The sequence below is a fragment of the Eschrichtius robustus genome, chromosome 12 (assembly GCF_028021215.1).
Source record: "Eschrichtius robustus isolate mEscRob2 chromosome 12, mEscRob2.pri, whole genome shotgun sequence".
NCBI lineage: Eukaryota > Metazoa > Chordata > Mammalia > Artiodactyla > Eschrichtiidae > Eschrichtius > Eschrichtius robustus.
Genome location: NC_090835.1, coordinates 66,380,906 through 66,407,588, shown reverse-complemented (window position 1 = coordinate 66,407,588; position 26,683 = coordinate 66,380,906). Strand labels below are relative to the sequence as shown.

General features: G+C 36.0%; 1 protein-coding gene across 6 annotated transcripts in view; it reads left to right on the top strand.

Annotated features, from left to right (window-relative positions):
* TINAG (tubulointerstitial nephritis antigen) overlaps positions 1 to 25,574 on the top strand; it is a 94,689-nt gene extending 69,115 nt beyond the window's left edge. For all 6 annotated transcript variants that reach the window (XM_068557450.1, XM_068557455.1, XM_068557454.1 and 3 more), the window contains 2 exons: positions 9,766 to 9,811; positions 24,683 to 25,574. In XM_068557450.1, coding sequence (XP_068413551.1) covers positions 9,766 to 9,811; positions 24,683 to 24,817 — 181 coding nt within the window. In that variant the 3' untranslated portion in view covers positions 24,818 to 25,574. The remainder of the gene's footprint in view (positions 1 to 9,765; positions 9,812 to 24,682) is intronic.
* Positions 25,575 to 26,683: the final 1,109 nt, after the last annotated feature.

Below are 26,683 nucleotides of genomic sequence, written 5' to 3'. Positions count from 1 at the left end.
CTGTTATTTTATTTCACTTTCATTACCAGGTTGAGGTATTTTAGTAGTAAATACTATTAAAAATAAAAGAAGTATTAAAAGGATAATTTAATTAAATTGATTAAAGAATATACTACTTTTCAAACTTAAAATATCTTATCCATCTAAGATCTGTAAAGGACCCGGATTTTATCTACCCAATAACCTAATGTAAAAGAAGAGGGTATAGTGATAGAGATTTTCCAGAGATTCCCATGCTGTCTAGTTGCAGAATCGATGCTAAGCTCAAGCCACTTCAATACTAATCTTGTTTAGTAGACCCCTGGGACACAACACAGTGTTACGAGTATGTGTGTTGAAGTCAGACAATCTATATAAAAAATCTCTTGCTGCCTTTTACTGAGATGTGTTTAGCCTTTTGTAACCTGGGGATAAAATGATGCTTGTGAGGAATAAATGGGATCATGCATACACAGTACTTGTATGCTTGATATATGGAAGCATTCAATAAATATTTACTGTTATTAGTAATAATATCAAAAAGTATGGATTTCAGTTATTGGGAAAGTATACTTTACTTTCTTGCTAAGATGAGTTTTAATGTCTGTGGATACTTAAGATTTGGGAGGCCTGTGTGATGGAGATTTATTAGTCCCTGGTGCAGGGTTATCTTCGAAATTCAGCTTAATACATTACTTTTGGTGATTCTGTTTTAAAAGTGAATACCTTCTGTGGTAGGTGTTGTCCTTAAATTTCAAACATGATAGAATTCACAATGGAGGTTAGGTAAAGCGTATGCTTGTGAATTTCCTGACGTGTGGTGGTGTTGGGGGGACATCGGGAATAGGAAGTAGAGTGGCTTCTGACTTCTTTTGTCAGGAAGAAGTGTAGATTGGTTGTCCCTTGAAAGAGAGAGCACTTTCAGGATAATCACAGCACATTTTTAGAAAGTATATAATACAAGCTTACCATGTTGGCATCTAGGGTCAGGATTTTATCTTACTCTCCAGAAAACATAATCTACAGGACAATTCTGATGAATGAATGAACTGGGAGATTTTCTTAAAAGGCGTGTGTTGCTATGGCGATTTATGATGTCTTCTCTGAACAGAAACATGTAGGATATGACGGACTCCTTCAATATGACCAAAGAGAAGGTAGGGCCAAGTCTATGTTACACTAAAAGGGGAAAGGTTGCAGAAAAAATGAATTTCACAGATGATGAATGAGTACTCTTTGTGATACTAAGTGACAAATTTGATTTACTTTGATCCTCAAAATTAATGTATCAAATATTATTCTTTTCCATCCCCATGATTCTAATCATTAGGTTCATTACATTTTTGGATATAAATGAGTTGGTTGGATGTGATGAATGCAACCCTTATTGGAATATTGTTATCATGACCAAGCGGTTCTGCCTGCCCCACACTTTTTCATTTTAGTCCATCTTGTTAACCATCACCAGCTTTATCTTTCCATGGTTGCCTACAATCCTTCCCCTTCCAAACCTTTCATGACTCATCTATGAAGACACAAAAGGTAAACCCTGGCATTATCTCTTTCTCTTCTCTCAGGTGTACCCCTTTCTTCTAGGTATCTTCTGCAAATTACTCAAGGCTGATCATGCCCTTCCTCTTCACAGCTGGAAATGACTCCATCCATTTCTGCCTTCTCCTGGTCCTACTTTTTGTCGCTAATGTTATAGGTTGCTCCTTAGATACTAGTGACAATTTAGTCACTTACCATATAATTTTGAACTGTTACTTAACCTCTTGGGGCTTTAGTTGCCTTATCTATGAAGTAAAGAAATTGGATTAGAGTCAGATTAATTTGGGGAACTGTATGGTCTTGACTATTCAACTCTGCCATTTGTAGATATAGATAATATGTAGAAGAATGAGCTTGACTGTTCCATAACTGAGTCACTTTGCTTTACATCTGAGACTAACACAACATTGTAAATCAACTATACTTCAATTAAAAAAAAAATAGCAAACAAACAAACAGGCTGTGGGCCAGATTTAGCCTGTGAGTCATATACTCCAACCCCTGCAGTCTCCTTTCAGTGCTAAGATTTTATAAGAAAATAGAAAGCCATTTCTATTCCTAACATCAAGGGCTGAAGTTTTCCCTCATGGTGTGTCATCATTAGATATTACCCTAGTTCTTTGTCATTGATGATGATGGATAGTTTTGGTCCTGCAGTCTCTCCCCAGTACATTTCACATGGTGTGGACATCTTAACACATATTCTGGGATACTTCTCCCAGTTTCACAGCAGATCATTCTGACCAGAGCATAAACTGGGTACAACCTTGTCATCAATTTCCTCCTTAATCCTTTTTATAGGTCAAATTAAATGTGATAGTATACTCAGCAATCTTTTTGCTTCCTGAAATATTAAGAAAGGGTAGTGTAAGCAATATGTCAGCAGTTCAATAAACAGTGTTGTTTGGATGATTAAATGAGGAGTGCACAATACACACAATCTTCTCTGACATTTTCATACAAAATAGTTACCTTTCAGAAATCTCCATCTATTTCTTCAATCAATGATAAAGTTTGTAGCTCCTTGGCAGAATGCATCAATAAAAGTACCCAGTCTTAGATTCAGTGCACCCTGGCTTAATGTACATTTTGTTTCAGTAGAAAGTGAAGGGGAATGGGTAAGACCCTCATTTTATTTTGCTTTCCCATGCTGTCTATTTTCATTCATCTCTGACCTAGCATTAATTAGCACTTTGTGATGGCTCTTGTCATATTCAACACTGCCACGCTCACCAAGCCTGAGTATTTTTTTGAATAAAGTTACTAAGTGTCTCTGCTAGAACATTCATAAGACCAAAAAAGCCTGTGTATCTCTGCTTCATTATTACTGCAGTTATCTTTCAAATCTTTGTGTTAAAGGGACCTAATCATCTATCTGCTGTCTCACCTTTAGAAGTGAAGTCCTATATCCAGAGTAGTCATATCATTGTTATTGACTTGAAACTCATCTGGTGGTTTCTTTATACTTGTATCCCATCTGACTTTCATTTCCTTAATAAGAAGGGTTGGAGTTTCATATCAGGCTCTCTTATGTATCTGTTCCCTGTTTTCCTCCAAAATTTCCTGTTCTAGTTGTCTGTACTGCATCAAGTTTCTTTACATGTCCACTGTTTAGAAACTTTTCTTTTTATCTGTCTGGATCTATATTCACTAATACGGAATTGGTCTGCCCAGAAAACATGAGTTTGAATTCCTCTTGTCAGTCTATTGGGTACATGCTGCGACCCCAGAAGTAACAGATCACCAGAAGCATTGCAACATTTTGATCTAGATGATTGGGCTACAGTGTAATCTACATACCATCAATATAAAATAATTATTTTTCTTCTTGTAATTCCAAATTCTTAGCTGGAGGTGAGATCTGCTTTAAAGAAGTTGATTCCTAAGCAAATATGATCTTGACATGTGAGTTAGAAAGCAACTGTTCTTGTCACAGAAGAATTCCTCACTCTGCAGAAAGTCTCTTTCACAATTATTTCTAATTATCAGCTTTCCTTGGTTCTTTCAGTGGTTTACCTGTCAGAAACCCTGAAAATCCATGAGTGTAAAGGTTTATATGTAGAACCACTCAAAAGAAGATGAAACAACTCTGTAATTACAGTCTTGGTGATGCTCAATCAACCTGGTCATCAGGAACACATCTCTCTATAGTGTGAAGTGTACCCCAAGATTTGCCACATTTGATGTACCTCCCTACTCATTCAACCTTGAAATCCTGCAGTTAACCTTGACTCCTTCTTCTTCCTTTCAGTCAAAATAAATTAGCCAATAAATTCCTCCCTTTTATCTCCAAAATAGCTCTCAAATCTGTGCCCTCCTTTTCATTCCCACTGCCAGTGTACTTGCTCAAAAAATATCTATGGAGGGTTGCCTGTGTGATAGTCACTATCCCAGATGTTGGAGACACAGCTGTTAAAAGAACCAACATTTGCTCGAGAGAGCTTACATTCTTATTTAGCATTTCATTATGCCTTGCTTTAATGAAAATATTCATCTTAAGCTTTCAATCTCCTCCCTCTTGGAATCTACCCCCATGCTAACACCAGAGCTGTCTCTGTGAAAAACTATCTGGATCATGTCACATCCCATATGTGGATGAATCTTTATCACCACTTTATAAATGCCAAGCTTGGTAGCCTTGAGTGCTCTTTACGGGCTGAGCCAAATCTGCTTTTCTAACTTTATTTCCAGCCACTCCCACCTCTGTTCTCCAGTCACACTGAACCAAGTGCTGCTCTAAGAATAGGCTGAGATGAGGTTTTCATGGCTCTCTTGTGACTTTGCACTTACTGTACCTACAATTCTACACTCCCATTTCCACCTGAAGAATTTCTACTCCACTCTGTGAAGGGAGGTGTCTTTGCCCTCCACAGTTAATTTCCTCATCTGTAACTCATAGAAAAATTGTGAAACATGCTTTTATAAAGGTAGCAATTATAGAATTCAAATTATTTTTATACTTGTTTGTGTTTTTATTTCCCAATGTCATTCCCATTAGATTATCAGCTTCTTGAAGGCAGAAGATACATTTTCTTTGTACTAAAGAGTAGTTTGCTGAATAAAGGCAGAAATAAATGGATGAAGTACACAAGAGATGTTGTACTTTCATTATTAAAAGGGATACTTATAGGAATATCAATATTACTTTAAGAAAATTGTATATTCACTTTTCTCTTATTTACCATATCTAATACGACCACATTGTCTAAATTGACCTCAGTGGCAAAATCAAACAAAACCAAGGAAGAGAAAAAAAATTATCATTTAAAGTCTTATACAAAGTACTTATTCAGTTTCAATGATTTTACTATCTAGGCAGAGCTTAAAATAGGGTTTTAAGAAGTCTAGTATTGTTTAGCACCATTGTCTGAAAAGAACAACATCCTTTTCAAAGGGAATAACCTTAGCCATACAAAATCTTACATCATTCTTTAATGTTTACTTTGCAGAATTTATGATATCTCCAAGAAAAACTTTTAATATTATGCAAAAGAGTAGTGTTTCCAGAACTACTTAAAAATGAGCATATAAGAATAATCCAGAAGGAAGAGCTTAAGTGATCATGTGCTTGAAGTGAGAGTTGTAGCAATAGACCCAGTGTTGGAACCATCGCTCCTCAGGCATCATCAGGTAATATGGTAATGAGCTGCGAACTGCCTGGAGTTTTCCAATACCAGCATTTCCCCAGGAGTCACTAAATTGTAAGGAAAAAGAGGTATTAATGGGTCTTAGCAAATAGTGGAAATTATTTAATTTAATGAGGTAGAAAAAATGAAAAGAATAGTATAAGTTCATAGGCAGTTGAATCCCTCGAGGCAAGAACAGCTGCTATTAAGGTCTCTCCAGCTGGTGAACCTATAGTAGAGTAGTTTTATTTTTCTTAAATTATTTACTTATTTATTTATTTATGGCTGTGTTGGGTCTTCGTTGCTGTGCGTGGGCTTTCTCTAGTTGCGGCAAGTGGGGTCTACTCTTCGTTGCGGTGGCTTCTCTTTTGCAGAGCACAGGCTGTAGAGCACAGGCTCAGTAGTTGTGGTGCACGGGCTTAGTTGCTCTGCGGCATGTGGGATCTTCCCGGAACCAGGGATTGAGCCCGTGTCCCCTGCATTGGCAGACGGATTCTTAACCACTGCGCCACCAGGGAAGTCCCTGTACAGTTGTTTTAGATGAAGAAGGTTAAGGAAACAATCTCGGCAGAAGACGGCTAAGGTTCTGGTTCTTCTAAACAAATGTTTTTGAATAGTCCTAAATGAAGAGGTATAATGGAAGGAACTAAGTGTGTACATAGGCTTAGAACAAGTATGACTGTAATGAAAATCCTCATGTCCTCAAAGACACCCACTGCCTGACAAGAAGATATTTGTGAAAATATATACATATTTCTAAAATTTTCAACCTGTTGGTACAATGGGAAAAGTCCAGTACCACAATTCAGGAAAGTATATATATAGGAAAAATGCCCTTCATAGGTCAAAAATAGAGGGACTCTCTCTGTAAATGAATAATAGTAGTCTTCTTGTTTTGTACTAGTTAACATTTATCTTTGTTTGGATAAAGGTTTTAATTACATGAATTCACTGTTAAACCAATGAAAAATTACCTGGGGTCAAGTGATTTTTCCCAGTCGTTCAGAACTTGGGGTATTTAGAAAACAACCCACTCACCTATTTTTCTACAACACCCCTTTGCGACTTTATGGGATATTTGATTACCATCCGAGGAAGAATCTACAGAAGATAGAGGAAACAAAAGATAGCTGAAGGTCACAGTGCAAACATTAGACCCTCTGATGGATGAAACTTGCTTGCCATTTGACACAGAGGTTGTAACATAGGGGAACTGAACATTAGCTTCTGTGATGAGCTGTGGTATTTTCTTTCCAACTGAATTTTGCATAAAGGTCAACATCCTTTGTTTATAATTTTTTTCACAAGCATCCAAGCCCCTGAAACTATCAGTTTCAGCAGACTTATTTTCCTTTTCCTCCCTCACCTTTATTTGAAGCCTTGATTAACTTTTTCTGTCCATTTTGAGAATGTTTATAATAATATTAATGCTGGCATTCTCCCTGGGTTAAAAATGGTGCTCAAAATAATGCATCTTAAGGTTATAATAAACAGCACTACTTCTTGAAAAGAAATTTATAGCAACTCCAAAGAGTTGATAGATTTGCAAGATAGTAATGCTATTATATCATTAAAAAATATTATTTAGATAATCATAACAAAATATATAGGAACATATGAAAAATATGGCCATTTGAACAAAAGTGATCATTTGTATTTCCTAGATATCTCCAAAATAAAGAGTTTAGTCCACTTTTAACTTATTTGATAATACTACAATAAGAAAAATTATACAACTACATTCTGAAGTGCCTCTCCTCCTTTGTGAGGAAATGTTTCCTTAGAATTACAGTTGACCCTTGAACAACGCTGGGGTTAGGGGCACCGACCCCACACATTTGGAATCCTGCATGTAACTTTATAGCCCACCCTCAGCACCCATAGTCCTCATCCACGGATTCAACCAACTGCAGACCCTATAGTACTGTAGTATGTATTTAGTTAAAGAAACCCCTGTATAAGTGGACCTGCACAGTTCAAACCCATATTGTTCAAGGGTCCACTGTAGTTAGTCTTTGATCTGCTGTTAATGGAATTATGTGTAGTCATCATTTTGGTAAATCTTAACCCCTTATGCAGTTGTGGATCTTCATGCCCCAAAACAATGTCTCAATATTTCTGAGAGTGCCTAGTGGTATCTAAAATAGACTTAATAATAAATGCAATACTTACTTCAGAGTGTATTTTGCCTGTATGTCTTCCAGTTCCCTCTGTTATACTGCTTTGTCTTCCCATGCACCATTCTCAATGCAGTGGAGCCCAGGGAGTTAGAAGTATCTCACAAAGTGGGAAAGAAACCTTTATCCACTTTTGGTATTACCCTCTATTTGATTATCATTAAAGTGTTTTATGGAATATACAGTTTTTAGTGAAATAGCTCTATCAGGTTTTAATAACAAGTCTGACTTGCTTCTTCCCCAACTCCAAACTTAGCTGAGTTCAGTGTGGAGCTAAGTTTGGATGTATCTGAGTGGCAGGGAACAAATCATACTCTCAATGGCTCTTCCTCGCTTTTGATGGGGGCTTAATTACTGGATCGAGCTTGTCATGTCTGAATACCTCTTTCTTGATTGGGAGTTCTTTCTTATGAGGCTCCTTAGTGCCTCAAGCAAGACGGATTTCAACTTCTCACCATGTCTAGTGGGATCTCAGATATGGGGATCCTCTCTTGCCTGTATTATCTTGGAGTCATAAGATTCCTTAAATTCTTCTGATTTAGTCTTGTATTGATATTTTGTATTTCATGTAAATAGCTAAAGTAACTAGTGTTCAGACTGCCTGAAGGGAAGTTTGCTTGAGTGGTACAGGCTTCCTGAAATTGTCATAATAGCCATGAGTAAAAAATGAGCAACTCAAGGTTTCAGATATGATCACTGCTTGAAGTACACAATGACCTTAGAAGATTTGGGGGCACATAGTATGATTGGTAAATTTTTTCAATGGTGATAGCTTTTTTAGAAAAGTTACAAGGAGGTAGGTACAATTACAAAACTGCAAAATGATTTTGAAAACTGAACCAGTTTGAACTTACATGTTAAAGCACCTAGAATATTTGAAACCCTAAAGCGTTTCAGTCCACTGCTCTGTGCATCAGATAACTAAAAAAGACATGGCAGGGCTTCCCTGGTGGCGCAGTGGTTGAGAGTCTGCCTGCCAATGCAGGGGACACGGGTTCGATCCCTGGTCTGGGAGGATCCCACATGCCGCGGAGCAACTGGGCCCGTGAGCCACAGCTACTGAGCCTGCGCGTCTGGAGTCTGTGCTCCGCAACAAAGAGAGGCCGCGATGGTGAGAGGCCCACGCACCGCAATGAAGAGTGGCCCCCGCTCGCCGCAACTAGAGAAAGCCCTCGCACAGAAACGGAGACCCAACACAGCCAAAAAAAAAAAAAAAGACATGGCAATCAGTGCAATTACCAGTCCTAGTCTCCATCAGGAACAAAATAAAGAAAAATTGTTCTTTAGTGTTTTCCTACTTCCCAAATCACTTTTTTCTTCCCTCACTCTCGTACCAAAGGATCCAAATGCATTATTGCATACTCTCTTGAATGTCCCAAGATCCTTACAATAAACCTGTCATCTTTAAGCAATACTTCTATGCTGTGGTGCCATCATTCTATTTTGTACCCTATGAAAAACAGCTTTCTGGCAAATGGACATGTTGAAAATATTTGAACAACAAATTTGTACCTCTTCCAGAATGTTCTTTTGTACAATGACATACCACTCTGACGTTGAGATTTGGGGTATTAGGAATGAATTGATGTGGGCAGGATTATTTTCTCATAATCCACCAGAGTGCATGAAAGTGGTGGTCAATATACTTTCTCCACATAAAACTGATGTCATTCAGGACACACTGTAGTTGGGGACTGTATATTTATAAGAGAAGCAATATAGCATATTAAGAACATGAGATTTGGAGTCCTGGCTCAACAACACTCTGTGATCTTGGACAGGTCTTGATATTTCATTAGTAAATAGAACATGTTAGTAACATCTATGTCACTGGGTTTAGTCAAGAGAAAAAAAACGAGGTATTGTAGGTCTGTATATTTTATGAACTGTTACCTGCCACATTGAGACTGGCTCAGTACTGAGAATATAGAATTTGATTTCCATATGTACATGTATATATAGAAATGTCACATTAGGCATACAACCATTTTCTAGAATAATATATGCATATGAATATTTTTACATAGATGCTCTTTTCTACAACAGTTATCTTTATTTACATTATGTTTTTTATAAGTAGTCTTGGAGATTTTTAGCAGAGTTTCAGAAAGTGAGATATGAAGAGGGGAGGCATCTTTAAGTACTTTAAAACCCCTGCATCCCAGCTGCCCTAGGACTTATATCCTTTGGTCAATGAGTTTGATTTCAAGCCATTTAGACATAGATGAGTATATTCTGAACAAGTCAATGAAGTTTTGGTTAAAAAGAAAATGATACATGCACATTTCTGTAGGCAATGATGACAGTTCAATAATAAAACACAGTGAGGCAAAGAGAAAAGAAAAGATACAATTCTGATAATAATTTGAATCTTATCAAGATGAAACTCAAACATTTTTAACCATGTCAATATTTTTTATTGTTGTTTTTAGATGGGGCACACTGAAAGGAGCACAGGGGCGGAAAGAGAAATTTTGGGTATGTAATACTTTCCAATTAAATTTCTACTGTGAAGTGAGTATTTTAGAATCATCTGTGTCCGTATTCCCAGCTTTGTATTATTTAGTCATATCCTAAGTCACTGTAATATCATTTGTAATATTTGTATTTTCTCCAACAGAAAATTCATTATAATCATTTATATTATAGTAATATTTTTCAACTCCTCTTATTTCAAATTGTAACAGATGAATCAGTATTTTTTTTTTCAAATTGAGAATCAACAGAATAACTTTTGTTCTATTATCACCTATATTAAAATTAAAGAAGTGATTAGAGTTCTCTCATATGTGTCAATCAACTTTGTATTCTTACATTTTTTTTGCTATGGGTGATGCTTTTGTAATGTTAGTATCAAATATATATATATATATATAGTTTTGTTTTTGTTTTTGCCAACTATAACATACACATGATTCTTTACTGAGAAAAAACTAATATCTAGCCTAAAAAATAATAGAAAGTTATACATAAGAAAGTTTGAAGAAGATTGGAATATATTACCTCAAATATTCAGTTACAATAAAGAAAATTATCCCAGGTCCTTATATCATATACCTTTTTTCCTCCAGAAATAAAGTTTAGGTAATGATATTCATCATAGAATTTGAACTTGAATGTATGCATTTGAGGGCATATTATAACTTATAAAACACTAAATATTAGGGCATGTGCTCACTCAAGTGACTCTTGTTAATTAGATTTCTCCACAAGGCACTCACAAAAATCAATCACCCAAGTATGGGGTCACCACTCGTGTTTGTCTTGTTGACATATGGAGGTGTTATGCTTTTGAGCAGAATGATGTTTCTTTGTATTTGAACTGAGCTTTCTTAAATATCATTTTCCTTATTAAAATAGCTTGAGATAGTCAATAAAATTAGTATTCAATAGTTAACATTTATGATATGTGAAAGAGAATATATTATTTGAGCTTCCTGGAATATTTCTGAATGCAGAATAATGTGAGTAGTTAAGGGTGGGGGGATGGCAGAGTGAAATCAACTACAGCATTGCCAAATTCGGGGTAGGAGAAGCCTGAAGAGAGCCTGAAACACACACATGGTAGGTACAGCCCTGAAATATTTGAAACCAGGTACAATTAAGTTTAACCAAAACTTTTCTCTAGCCCTGATCCTACTCAGTTCTTTACTAAATTGAGGGGATTAGTCCCTTACCATATCTCTCTAGGAGAAGGCTAACCTTCTTTGGAAAATAATCTCAGTGTCAATCTCTATGTAGTCCGCCCTCCATATCTGAGGGTTCTGCATCCACAGATTCAACCAACTGTGGATCAAAAATATTTTTGAAGTTCCAGAAATTTCCAAAAAGCAAAACTTGTATTTGCTGTACATGGGCAACTATTTACATACCACTTACATTGCATTTACAACTATTTACATAACATTTACATTGCATTAGGTATTATAAGTAACCCAGAGATGGCTTAAAGCATACGAGAGGATGTGTATAGGTTATACGCAAATATTATGCCATTTTATATAAGGAACTTGTCAACTAAAAAAATTGCACAATGTGAGGGTTGTGAGTTAAGTTTTATTTGGGGCAAAATAGGGACTATCGCTCAGGAGACAGCATCTCAGATAGCTCTGAAGAACTGCTCGGAAGAGATAGGGTAGAGGTCTGTATATATATGATTTTGGTGATGGGGGAATACATGTAATCAAGCACACATTTTTGCAGAAGGTTGCTGTTAGTTTCATGAAGGTTACTGCTAGTCACAAGGAGCAGATGTCTCCGTTCAGGATTTTAGGGCTTTTCTAGATATGAGAAGATGCAAGAATTTGGGCTCATAAAATCTTCTTCTGAAAATATCTAATTATCTGAAGGTCTGTTCTGCCAGTTTTTCCCAGAGCACAGGGTGCCTCATTCCTGATCTCCACCCTGAGTTCCTTTCAGGTGTGTTGAAGCTCAGAGACTGAAGTGGCTAATGACTTCATCCTTGTAGAGGCAGATGTCAGGTGTCAGTTTTTAGTTGGCAGACTTGAGCATCTGTGGATTTTGGTGCAGGGAAAGAGAGATCTCCTGGAACCAATCCCCCACAGATACCAAGGGACAACTGTAATTATTATGGCAAAGTATCCAGCATGCATTTAAACATTTTGAGACATGTAGCAGAAAAATGTGACCAATAACCAAGGGAAAAAACTATCAACAGAAGCAATAGATGTAATAACCGTTGTAAAAATTTTTTTTAAATATGAATGAAAAGATAGAGAATTTCAACAAATTATTTCAATATACAAAAAGAAAAGAATTATTGTTGGTGTGAGTGCAATGCCTGAAATTAAGAACTCAACATATGGGTTAAATAGCAGACAGAATTAGATATCTTAAATAAATGCAATAAAATATATCCAAGTTGCAGTACACAGAGGAAAATATAATGAAAAATCCAGAACACTGGGAAGAGACGGGTGGGACACAATCAAATGTTTTAACATACATGTAACTGTATTCTCAGAAGGATGAGAGAGAGAATGAAGCAGAACAAATATTTGAAGAACTGACAGCCAAAAGTTTTCCAAAATGGAAAGATGCCAACCTAAATTCGGAAGCTCAATAAACTCTAAGTAGGGGAAACTAGAATTTTATATCCAGCGGCAACTTTCTTCAAAGAAGGCAAATCAGAAACATTTTCATTCAAACAAAAGCTAAGATAACACAGCATCAAAAATATAAAGCAAAAGTTACAGAAGAAAAGAGAAAGACAAATCCACAATTTGGTTGTATATTTCAACACATCCCACTTATTATTTCATAGAGTAAGCAGCTAAAATATAGATAAAGATATAGAAGATTAAAAAACAACTATTAGCTAGCTTAATGTAATTAAAATTCATAGAATACTAGATACAACTATTAATGAATATATATTCTTTTAGTGCATATGGAATAGTTGCCAATGTTGACCATATGCTGGGTCATAAGGTAAGTTCAACAAACTGAAAGGATTGAAATTTTACAGAGTATGCTATGTCAAAACTTGTGTTACTTAGCTAAAGCAGTACTTAATGTAATAGAAGATGCATGTATTTGGAAAAAAAGAAAGGTTAAAATCAATGCATATATTAAAAAAGGAAAAGTTGAAAATAGTAATCCAGTAAGCTAGATAAAGAACTCAAACCTCCAAAAATTAGAATGAAGGGAATGAAAAGGAGAAGGGCAGAAATCAATGAAAAAAAGTGGACATACAATAGAGAATATCAAGAGGGCAAAGATTTGATTCTTTGAAAAGATTAAATTCCTAGGAAGACTCATAAAGAAGCCAAGAGAGAAAAAAAATTTAACATAGAAATGAAAAAAGAGGACTTTCTTCAGTTTCAATAGATATTAAGTAGGTAATATAAGATGCTATGCAAGCATTATGCCAATATATTTGAAAATATAGATGAAATGAATAAACTCCTTGGAAAGCAAAGCATCAAAACTCACACAAGGTGAAAATAGAAAAGTCTAGTTATAATACTATTTGAGAAGCTGATTCTGTATTAAAGAAAAGAAACTTACAAAAAATACCAGTCTCTAATGGCTTCACTGGTAAATTTTTCCAAACATTTAAATAACAAATGAAATCAATTTTATGTCAATATCTTTTAGGAAATAGAGAAAAAACAGTTCCCAACACACTTCATGAACCAGCATGACACCAATACCAAAACTTGACAGGGACAACATAAGAAAAGAAAACTACTGGGCAATGTCTCTTATGAACACAAAATTCTACACAAAATATCACAACTGTAAAATATATTAAAAGGACAATATATTATGATCAAGTGAGGTTTATCGCAGGAGTGCAAAGTTGGTTTTACATGTAAAAGCAATGAATATAGTTCATCACATTGCCAGACTAAAGATGGAAAAATAAACATGATTATCTTAATTGGTACAGAAGATGCAATAATAACAGTTTTTTTGCCACCAGCCCCCTCATAGGTACTCTCATAAATCCTTTCCAAACACGGTAACTTCAAGATCATTAGGAAAATACAATTTCTGATTTCTAGACTCTCTTCTACAGGGTTCACATGATTAGCTTAGGCAGAATAATCTCCCTTTTAATTAACTCGCAGTCAGTTGATTGGGAATTTGAATCACATCTTCAAAATCTGTTCAACTTTGTGAGATAACATAACCTAATCACAGAAGTAATACCCCATTATATTCTCAGGTCCTTCCCACACTCAAATGGAAAGGATTATATGGGGAAACTACACAAGGGAGGAGGAATTTCGGGTTCATTTTAGAATTCTGCTGACCACAGAAGTCATTTATGACCTAAAACCTCAGCAAATTAGGAATAGAACCTACCTTCCTTCACCTTATAAACTTTATCCACAAAAACCCTAGAGCTAACATCATAATTAATGGTAAAATACTGAACGCTTTTCCCTCATCACTGAAAAATAAAACATTCATTGTCAACATTTTTATTAACATTTTACTGAAGGTACCACCTAGTGCAGTAAAACAAACAAACAAACAAAAAATAAAGGGGAGTGTGGAAAGAAATATAACTGATGTTATTTGCAGATGACATGATTATGAATATGGAAAATCAAAACATATATATAGAAATAAACTATTAAAAACAGTAAGCATATTTAACAAGCTTTCTTCATATTAGATCAATATAAAAAACAAATTATAGTTCTATATAGTAACAAGAAGCAATGGGAAATTAAAAATAAACATGACCTAAAATGATGTAACTAGACTGGTCCGTCCCATCAGGAAACTTACACAAGCCTCTTAGATAGCCTCATCCACCAGAGAGCAGACAGCAGATGCAAGAAGAACTACAATCCTGCAGACTGTGGAACAAAAACCACATTAACATAAAGATAGAAAAGATGTAAAGGCAGAGGGCTATGTACCAGATGAAGGAGCAAGATAAAACCCCAGAAAACAACTAAATGAAATGGAGATAGGAAATCTTCCAGAAAAAGAATTCAGAATAATGATAGTGAAGATGATCCAGGACCTTGGAAAAAGAATGGAGGCAAAGATTGAGAAGATGTAAGAAATGTTTAACAAAAATCTAGAAGAGTTAAAGAACAAACAAACGAGATGAACAATACAATAACTGAAATGAAAAATACACTAGAAGGAATCAATAGAAGAATAACTGAGGCAGAAGAACGGATAAGTGACCTGGAAGACAGAATGGTGGAATTCACTGCTGTGGAACAGAATAAAGAAAAAAGAATGAAAAGAAATGAAGACAGTCTAAGAGACCTCTGGAACAACATTAAACACAACAACATTCACATTATAGGGGTCCCAGAAGGAGAAGAGAGAGAGAAAGGACCAGAGAAAATATTTGAAGCGATTATAGTCAAAAACTTCCCCTAACGTGGGAAAGGAAATAGCCACCCAAGTCCAGGAAGTGCAAAGAGTCCCATAAGGATAAACCCAAGGAGAAACACGCCGAGACACATACTAATCAAACTGGCAAAAATTAAAGGCAAAGAAAAATTATTGAAAGCATCAAGGGAAAAACAATAAATAACATACAAGGGAACTCCCATAAGGTTAACATCTGATTTCTCAGCAGAAACTCTACAAGCCAGAAGGGAGTGGCATGATATACTTAAAGTGATGAAAGGGAAGAACCTACAACCAAGATTACTCTGCCCAACAAGGATCTCATTCAGATTTGATGGAGAAATCAAAAGCTTTACAGACAAGAAAAAGCTAAGAGGATTCAGCACCACCAACCCAGCTCTACAAAAAATGCTAAAGGAACTTCTCTAAGTGGGAAACACAGGAGAAGAAAAGGACCTACAAAAAAGAACGCCACAAAATTAAGAAAATGGTAATAGGAACATACATATCAATAATTACCTTAAATGTGAATGGATTAAATGCTCCAACCAAAAGACTCAGGCTTGCTGAATGGATACAAAAACAAGATCCATATATATGCTGTCTACAAGACACCCACTTCAGACCTAGGGACACATACAGGCTGAAAGTGAGGGGATGGAAAAAAATATTCCATGCAAATGGAAATCAAAAGAAAGCTGGAGTAGCAACACTCATATCAGATAAAATAGACTTTAAAATAAAGAATGGTACAAGAGACAAGAAAGGACACTATGTAATGATCAAGGGATCAATCCAAGAAGAAGATATAAAAATTATAAATATATATGCACTCAACATAGGAACACCTCAATACATAAGGCAACTGCTAACAGTTCTAAAAGAGGAAATCGACAGTAACACAATAATAGTGGGGGACTTTAACACCTCACTTACATCAATGGACAGATCAGCCAAACAGAAAATTAATAAGGAAACACAAGCTTTAAATCACACAATAGACCAGATAGATTTAATTGATATTTATAGGACATTCCAACCAAAAACAGCAGATTACACGTTCTTCTCAAGTGCGCACAGAGCATTCTCCAGGATAGATCACATCTTGCGGCACAAGTCAAGCCTCAATAAACTGAAGAAAATTGAAACATTATCAAGCATCTTTTATGACCACAATGCTATGAGATTAGAAATCAATTACAGGGAAAAAAACGTAAAAAACACAAACACATGGAGGCTAAACAATACGTTACTAAATAGCCAAGAGATCAATGAAGCAATCAAAGAGGAAATCAAAAAATACCTAGAGGCAAATGACAATGAAAACACGACAATCCAAAACCTATGGGATGCAGCAAAAGCAGTTCTAAGAGGGAAGCTTATAGCTATACAAGCCTACCTCATGAAACAAGAAAAATCTCAAATAAAAAATCTAACGTTACACCTAAAGGAACTAGAGAAAGAAGAACAAACAGAACCCAAAGTTAGCAGAAGGAGAGAAATCCTAAAGATCAGATCAGAAATAAATGAAAAAGAAATGAAGGAAACTATAGCAAAGATCAATACAACTAAAAGCTGTTTCTTTGAGAAGATAAACAAAATTGATAAATCATTAGGTAGACTCATCAAGAAAAAGGGAGAGGACCTAAATCAATAAAATTAGAAATGAAAAAGGAGAAGTTACAACAGACACCACAGAAATACGAAGCATCCTAAGAGACTACTATAAGAAACTCTATGCCAATAAAATGGACAACCTGAAAGAAATGGACAAATTCTTGGAAAGGTATAACCTTCCAAGACTGAACCAGGAAGAAATAGAAAATATGAACAGACCCATCACGAGTAATGAAATTGAAACTGTGATTAAAAATCTTCCAACAAACAAAAGTCTAGGACCAGATGGCTTCACAGGTGAATTCTATCAAACATTTAGAGAAGAGCTAACACCCGTCCTTCTCAAACTCTTCCAAAATATTGTAAAAGAAGGAAAACTCCCAAACTCCTTCTATGAGGCCACCATCACTCTGATACCAAAACCAGACAAAGATACTACAAAAAAGAAAATTACAGACCAATGTCACTGATGAATATAGATGCAAAAATCCTCAACAAAATACTAACAAACAGACTCCAACAACACATTAAAAGGATCATACACCATGATCAAGTTACATTTATCCCAGAGATGCAAGGAATCTTCAATATACGCAAATCAATCAATGTGATACACCATATTAACAAATTGAAGAATAAAAACCATATGATCATCTTAATAGATGCAGAAAAGGCTTTGGACAAAATTCAACACCCATTTATAATAAAAACTCTGCAGAAAGTGGGCATAGAGGGAAACTACTTCAACATAATAAAGGCCATATATGACAAACACACAGCAAACATCATTCTCAATGGTGAAAAACTGGAAGCATATCCTCTAAGATCAGGAACAAGACAAGAATGTCCAGTCTCACCTCTATTATTTAACATAGTTTTGGAAGTCCTAGCCACAGCAATCAGAGAAGAAAAAGAAATAAAAGGAATACAGATTGGAAAAGAAGAAGTAAAACTGTCACTGTTTGCAGATGACATGACACTATACATAGAGGATCCTAAAGATACCACCAGAAAACTACTAGAGCTAATTAATGAATTTGGTAAAGTTGCAGGATACAAAATTTATGCACAGAAATCTCTTGCATTCCTATACACTAATGATGAAAAATCTGAAAGAGAAATTAAGGAAACACTCCCATTTACCACTGCAACAAAAAGAAGAAAATACCTAGGAATAAACCTACCTAGGGAGACAAAAGACCTATATGCAGAAAAGTATAAGACACTGATGAAAGGAATTAAAGATGATACAAACAGATGGAGAGATATACCATGTTCTTTGGTTGGACGAATCAATATTGTGAGAATGACTACAAAGCAATCTACAGATTCAATGCAATCCCTATCAAATTACCAATGGCATTTTTTACAGAACTAGAACAACAAATCTTAAAAGTTGTATGGAGACACAAAAGACCGCGAAGAGCCGAAGCAGTCTTGAGGGAAAAAACGGAGCTGGAGGAATCAGACTCCCTGACTTCAGACTAGATTACAGAGCTACAGTAATCAAGACAATATGGTACTGGCACAAAAACAGAACTATAAATCAGTGGAACAGGATAGAAAATCCAGAGATAAACCCACACACCTATGGTCAACTAATCTATGACAAAGGAGGCAAGAATATACAATGGAGAAAAGACAGTCTCTTCAATAAGTGGTGCTGGGAAAACTGGAGAGCTACATGTGAAAGAATGAAATTAGAACACTCCCTAACACCATACACAAAAATGAACTCAAAATGGATTAGAGACCTAAATGTAAGACTGGACACTATAAAACTCTTAGCAGAAACCATAGGAAGAACACTCTTTGACATAAATCTCAGCAAGATCTTTTTTGATTCACCTCCTAGAGTAATGGAAATAAAAACAAAAAATAAACAAATGGGACCTAATGAAACTTCAAAGATTTTGCACAGCAAAGGAAACCATAAACAAGATGAAAAGACAACCCTCAGAATGGGAGAAAATATTTGCAAACGAATCAATGGACAAAGGATTAATCTCCAAAATATATAAACAGCACTTGCAGCTCAATATTAAAAAAACAAACAACCCAATCCAAAAATGGGCAGAAGACCTAAGTAGATATTTCTCCAAAGAAGACATTTAAATGGCCAAGAAGCACCTGAAAAGCTGCTCAACATCACTAATTATTAGAGAAATGCAAATCAAAATTACAATGAGGAATCACCTCACACCAGTTAGAAAGGGCATCATCAGAAAATCTACAAACAACAAATGCTGGAGAGGGTGTGGAGAAAAGGGAACCCTCTTGCACTGTTGGTGGGAATGTAAATTGATACAGCTACTATGGAGAACAGTATGGAGGCTCCTTAAAAATCTAAAAATAGAATTACCATATGACCCAGCACCCAGAGAAAACCATAATTCAAAAAGACACATGCAACCCAATGTTCATGGCAGCACTGTTTACAATAGCCAAGTCATGGAAGCAACCTAAATGCTCATCGACAGATGAATGGGTAAAGAAGATGTGGTACATATATACAATGCAATATTACTCAGCCTTAAAAAAGAACGAAATTGGGTCATTTGTAGAGACGTGGATGCATCTAGAGACTGTCATACAGAGTGAAGTAAGTCACAAATTGAAAAACAAATATCATATATTAACACAAATATGTGGAATGTAGAAAATGCTACAGATGAACTGGTTTGCAGAGCAGAAATTGAGACACAGAAGCAGAGAACAACATATGGACACCAAGGGGGGAAAGAGGTGGGGGGTGGGGGTGGGGGTGTGATGAATCAGGAGACTGGGATTGACATGTATACACTGATGTGTGTAAAATGGATGACTAATAAGAAATAAATAAATAAACATTTTAAAAAATCATAGTTTCAGAAGGGACAAGGGAGAATCAGAGTGAAGTGCTAAAAAGAAAATTTGTTTAATACAACCCTTACTGGTGAAAGTATTTTATAATTCATTTTGGATCCTAAAATAGCAGATTTGATTGCCAGTACCTAAAAATTAGGATATATTTTAGACTCTTATATTTGTGTGAAATTCTTTGGATGGGATATGTCATTTTACTAAGGGTCATAATTACTATAATTCATAATGAACTTACTGCCTTTTCTTACATGTATTGCATGTAGTTCATAATTATTTCTACTTATATCTATAGTGGTGAGAGAAACATCTTGCTGTCTTTACTTACAGAAATTAAAATTCCAGGAGAGAGAAATATTACTCTGCAGGAAATTTCTGATCTGAAAGTAGACCTGACATTACCAAAATAAGTCCGATTATATTACTGTAGTATCTGTAGTGTTAAATTTTGTGTAAGAATTGGGGCTTTTTGTGTTCTAATTCTGAGGATTCACAATATTGATGACTATTATAAAGGTCTCAGTTATTATAGCTGAATATACCATCTTTCCTTCCTTTACTTTTGGACATTTCTATTAAACAGATGATTGTCCTTCTCATATTATCCTCTATGTCTCTCAACCTCTCTTTCATATTACCTCTCTCTCTTGCCTTCTGGGACTTTGCTTAGCTCTTTCAGTTCCCAGATTTTTTTTTTTTTTTTTTTCTTTTGGCTGCACTGTGCGGCACATGGGATCTTAGCTGCCCAACCAGGGATCGAACCTGTGCCCCCTGCAGTGGAAGTGTGGAGTGTTAACCACTGGACTGCCAGGGAAGTCCCTCAACAATATATTTTTTATTTTTGAAAAACTGAGAACAAATTACAGAACTATTTCTAAAAGGAAAGTGAATTGCTGTCTCTATTAAATGGAGGTGCTGGGAGGAGATAAGCTGAACAGAGTCTCTAGGTCATGGTCTGGCTTTTTAAAGAGCTATATGAACCCTTACTGGGATATTTAGTAGGCAACATCAGAAATGAACCCTAGGGAATACAGAGGTGTATCAGTTTGCTAGGGCTGCTGTAGCACAGTACCAAAACTTGGATGGCTTAGACAAAATATAAGAAATATCTAGTTAGGGGCATAAGCTGCAATTGTCCTCTGTCCAGTTACTGCTATACCACACTCCTGCTACATCTATGAGGAAAAATTTAGCAAGTTTCCAGGGAAAACATAGCCTTACTTTGAAGTATTAGAATTTTCTATGTATGATAGTCTTTCCAGTTTTATAAATATTTTGAAGAGAAAATAATTATTTTTGGTCTATATTTGTTTCTTGGTTTTTTGAAATTACAAGTGACTTAGGTTTAATGACTAATTTCAGCTTAAAGCCTTCTATTAATGTAACTGTTGTGAAGAAAATAATCTTTGTGCCCAATTGAAGTCCTAATACAAAAAAAAAAAAATGATGTAACTATTTAAAAACCTAGGGAAGTACTTCCCTGGTGCTGCAGTGCTTGAGAATCCACCTGCCAATGCAGGGGACACGGGTTCGAGCCCTGGTCTGGGAAGATTCACATGCCGCGGAGCAACTAAGCCCGTGCACCACAACTACTGAGCCTGCACTCTAGAGCCCACGAGCCACAACTACTGAAGCCCGCGTGCTTAGAGCCCGTGCTCCGCAACAAGAGAAGCCACCGCAATGAGAAGCCCGTGCACCACAACGAAGAGTAGCCCCCACACGACACAACTAGAGAAAAGCCCGTGCACAGCAACGAAGACCCAATACAGCCAAGAATAAATAAATAAATAAATAAAAACCTAGGGAGTATGTCAATGAAAAATGTGCAAGATTTTTAGTGTTACGAGAAATTAAAGAAGACCTAGCTAAAAGGAGAATTATACAATATTGATGACCTGGAAGTCTCTAGATTAACCTTCCCAAATTGATCTATTAATTTAGTAACATCCTAATCTATGTCCCAGAAGAGATTTTTTTTTTTTTGGAGGGGGAGAGAGGATTATACTGAAAAGATGATTCTAAACTTTAAATGGAAGTGCGAAAGACCTAGAGTACCCAAGATAGCCACAGTAAAGAAGAACAAAGTTGGAGGATGTACACTACCAGGTTTCAAGACTATATAAATCTACAGTAATTAAGACAGCATTTTATTGCCAGCAAATTTGATTTAGCAGCACATTAAAAGAACCATTCACCATGATCACATGTGATTTATACCTGGTATGCAAGGATGGTTCAACACACACAAACCAATCAATGTGAAACATCACATTAATAGAATGAAAGAAAAAATTATATAGTAATCTTAATAGATTCAGTAAAAACATTTGACAAAATTCTACATTTGTTAATGATAAAAACTCTTAACAAGTACAGAAGGAATGTACCTCACAGATAACATTATACTTAATGGTGAAAAGTTGAAAGCTTTTCCTCTAAGATGAGAAACAAGACAATGGTGCCCATTCTCACCACTCCTATTCAACATAGTACTGGAAGTCCTTTCCAGAGCCATCTGGCAAGAAAAAGAAATAAAAACCATCAGAATTGGAAAGGAAGAAGTAAAATTGTCTCTATTTGCAGTTTATATAGGTATACCGTGTTTCATTGCACTTTACAAATATTGGTTTTTTTGTTTTGTTTTTTTTTGTTGTAGAAATTGAAGATTTGTGGCAATAGACCATATTGAGCAGTCTATTGGCACCATTTTTCCAACAGCATTTGCTCACTTTGTGTCTCTGTGTCACATTTTGGTAACTCTTGCAATATTTTAAACCTTCTACCAGCAAAAATATTTCAACTTGCTAAATAATCAGATGATGGTTAGCATTTTTTAGCAATAAAGTATTCTTAATTAAAGTATGCACATTTTTTTTAGATGTAATGCTATTGTACACTTAAAAGACTACAGTATAGTGTAAACATATCTTTTATATGCACTGGGAAACCAAAAAATTTATGTGACTCACTTTATTGCGATATTCATTTTATTGCAGTAGTCTGGAACTGAACCTGCAAAATTTCCAAGGTATACCTGCTTGGAAAATCTTAAAGACTTCACCCAAAAGTTGTTAGGTCAAATCAATTAATTCAGTAAAATTACAGGATAACAAAACTATCATACAAAAATCAGTAGCCTTTTTAGACACTAGCAACAGATTATCTGAAAAAGAAATAAAGAAAACAAACAATCCCATGTACAATAGCATCGAAAAAAAAAAAGAAAAAAACTTTGGAATAAACTTAACCAAGGAGGTGAAAGATCTCTACTCTGAAAACTATAAGACATTGATGAAAGATATCAAAAATGTCACAAATAAATGGAAAGGTATCCTGTGTTCATGAAGGGGAAGAATTAATATTGTTAAAATTTCAATACTACCAAAAACATCTATAGCTTCAATGCAATTCCTATCAAGATTCCAATGGCATTTTTTACAGAAATTGAAAAAAAAATCCTAAAATTTACATGGAAACAAAAAAGACCCCAAGTAGCCAAGGCAGTCCTTTGAAAGAAAAACAAAGCAAGGAGTATCACATTTCCTGATTTCAAGTTATACTATAAATTTATAGTGATCAAAACAGTATGATACTGGCATAAAAACAGACAAATAGATTAATGCAACAGAACTGAGAGTCCAGAAATAAAGGTGGAAGGGAAAATTGCTTTTAATCAGAAAGTCAGAAATCTGGGGAAAAGGCGGACTTGTGTCCCCCAAAAACCAACTCCAAAGATTCTGCTTGGCCATGAAAGTTTTAAAGGGAAAAGGGGAAGTAATCTCAGTTAATCATTGCGATAGGAGGTCAGAGTCCTTGCCATCCCCTACTGCCTGCAGGCTTGTCCACTTCTTGTGATCTTTCTTTAGTTGCTGTCTTGTTCACACAGTTTGTTCTGGAGATCACTGATGGGGAAGCTAGGGAAGAGATCTGGTCATCTGTTAATTATTTATTCTTCATTTCTACTTCTTTGATCTATGGGAAGAACCAACAGATTAGGCAAGGTAGTGTGTGATCAAAAGATTTGAAAACTGTGCTTGGGTCAGAGATGAGCAGAACATGGGGGTGGACTGTTTAAGTTTAGTTAAAATATAGCTTTGCTAAAGTGACAAGAGAAGGGGTTTCCTGCTGAAGACGGTTTCCTGCAAAGATCTGTTTACATCCCTGTGGGTTTTTTTTCCTACCCTTTTAAATTCATCCATCTCAGTTCATACAGAAGAATGTAATCAAAATATAAATTTGTCCACCTGCATTCCTGCTGGAAGGAACTCAACAACTTGTCATCATTTTCACCATTATTTTCTCAGTATGGATTTCCTCTCCTCCCCTTCTAGCCTCATAAACTACCAACCTGCTTCTGTTTTATGATCTAATGATAACAGTTTTGTTGCTTCATTTCTCTGCTTCATGCTGCTTCATGCTTTGATATTTATGTTTTTACTATTTACCTGAATCTCCCTTCCTCCATTTTTTTAATCTGGTTAATTTACTCCTAGGCTTTAATATGCATCACATGTGGTATTTCTTCATGACAACTTCCCTGAACCATTCAGATAAATGAGATGCCTCTCCATGTGCATATTTCTACCTTAGTACTTGCCTTACGTTGACCATCCTTCATTAGACCATAAGCTCCCTGAACACAGGATATTTTTTATCATGGTTCCTCCCGTGCTTAGCACAGGACCAGTCACATAATAGACACTCTGTAACTGCAGCATGTGTCATCTTCTGATGTGGCATTTCAAACTCTCATGCATATGTTACTATTGTACTCTGGGGGAATTCATCAATTTCGGTTATCATGAACATGAGTATATATGCATATTAATGTAATTAATGAATAATATAATTGTTTTGTTCTTCTTTTCAAAATGTGTAGGTTCTTAATAATCACAGTCTATAATAAGTCAAAAGCATATAAAGCTACATAGGAGTCCCCTGTAACTTTACAGTTTGGATTAAAAAATATCCAAGTATTATTCAGTTTTTTTTTTTTTTTTAATTTTTGTTTTTCTGCAGATTGCTGCCAATTCCTGGGGAAAGTCCTGGGGAGAGAATGGCTATTTCAGGATTCTTCGAGGAGTAAATGAGTCTGACATTGAAAAGTTGATTATCGCAGCTTGGGGCCAACTGACAAGTTCAGATGAACCATAAAAAAGCATTAAATTTCCATAAGGCCAGGCATTCAAGTCACCCTTTAAATTGAAATTAAGCAACGTGACGTTCTCTGTGACAGTGGAATCTCTGCCTCTTCGCCTTGTTGGTATAAGGTGCTTGTTTTCTTGTTTCACCCCAGGTTCTAAGCTCCTGCTTCCTTTATATTACCGAGTTGTAAAAACAGTAACAGAGGATGGAGAGTGGCTTCAAATACCTTTCGAGTTCACTGGTAGTCTTTATTTCCCTCTCCTGACAATGTTCTTTTTGACTTTGATCATTAAACAGTGTGATGGCACTTGTTTTAAACATTCACATCATTTGTTTGTAGACATGATTTGGTTTCTCTCTCTTTGACCAATGAGAACTTCTGACAAATAGCACCAAAAACACCAATTTACCATTGTTATGATTTTTTTCAACTCAATAATGCTTTCTTAATTCAGACCTTGCTTATGTTTTGCCAGAAAGAGATGGAAATAGATTGTTTCCCTCAATAAGCTCACATTTTGGTTCTTTTCATTTGTCTAAACTGAACTCGCAATCTGAACTCAAAAGGTGAGTCACTCTCACAGGAAAGAACTACTCTTCACCCTACTGTGTAATGGCTTGTGAGGTGGGGAAGATGATAAGTAACAAAAAGACTTAGGGGCTGATGCTGACGATGCAAGTACCGTCCTGATATACACACATACTCCTATTTTTGGAAACCAGTGCCCTTTGTGTAAAGTCTATTAAAATGAGCTGCAAAACTGTATCTGGATAGATCACACATTTATCTCCCCCAAACAGCAACTGGATGCCATTACTCAGAAAGAATAAACACACTTTTATCACAACCATTTCACAGTTTGCTGCTTGAGATGCTGAAAAGTAAGCTAAATTGGCAGTAATTTGCAACTAATTTTAATTTTAGTTATCTATAGTCAGAGAAACAAAAATATCATCATCATCCTGGTTGGGAAAGGATGCAATCTTTTAATAATTCACTGGCATCTTAAATGGTAATCTAATAAATGAAGAAGCAAAGCTGATGTTAGTGAGCATGGTGGATTATAATGACAATGGTGAGATATCCATAGCCTTCATTTCTGGGCCCTCTATTATCTGGATTTCCAGGGTAGGGCTTTTTTTAATGGGGTTGTGCCCAAAGGTACCCTGGTTAGATAAGCCAGATGTGCTGAAATTGTGAGAAAATGGAGCATAGAATGGTGAAGTGTTTCCTTAATGATTGTTTTCTCCAGTAATCACTGCAGCTTTATCAGAAGAAGCATCTATTCACTTAGTTCTCCCCTAGAAATTATACATGAGTCTAATTCACCTTGCTGTGGTTGGCTGATGTGCCCCCAGAGGACTGAGACATAATTTGGGTTTGTCTGTTTGGATTCCCTGAGACAAGGTTTTGAGTGCAAATACTAGTTGGTTTCGGCAGTGAAGGGGACCCTGAGAAGGGAGTAGGGCAGTGATTCAGGGCAGCAAAGGCAGACAATGAAGGGCACATTACCAAGCAAAGCATCAGGCAACTAGTTCTTATGTACTAGGGACTCTCCATATCATCCCTCAGATAAAGCCACCAAAGAAGGATGTTTATTGGTTGAGGGCTGCTCCTGGGGCCATGAATTTCCTGGCTGTTCTTACCTGACACAAGGGTGTAAGAAACAGGCTCCAGTGTCAAGAAAAAAATCATAGACAAAGAAAAGCAGGTTCCAGTAGCTGGATGAGAGGCTGATGGCCACTGAAATGGCACAGGTGAAGCGATGTGGGCAGGGCACCAGCAGTGTCTCTGCTACAGGTATTAAGACACTTTTGAAACATTCTTCAGATGCTGAAGACTGAAGAAGTAATAAATGATAATACATAAAAATG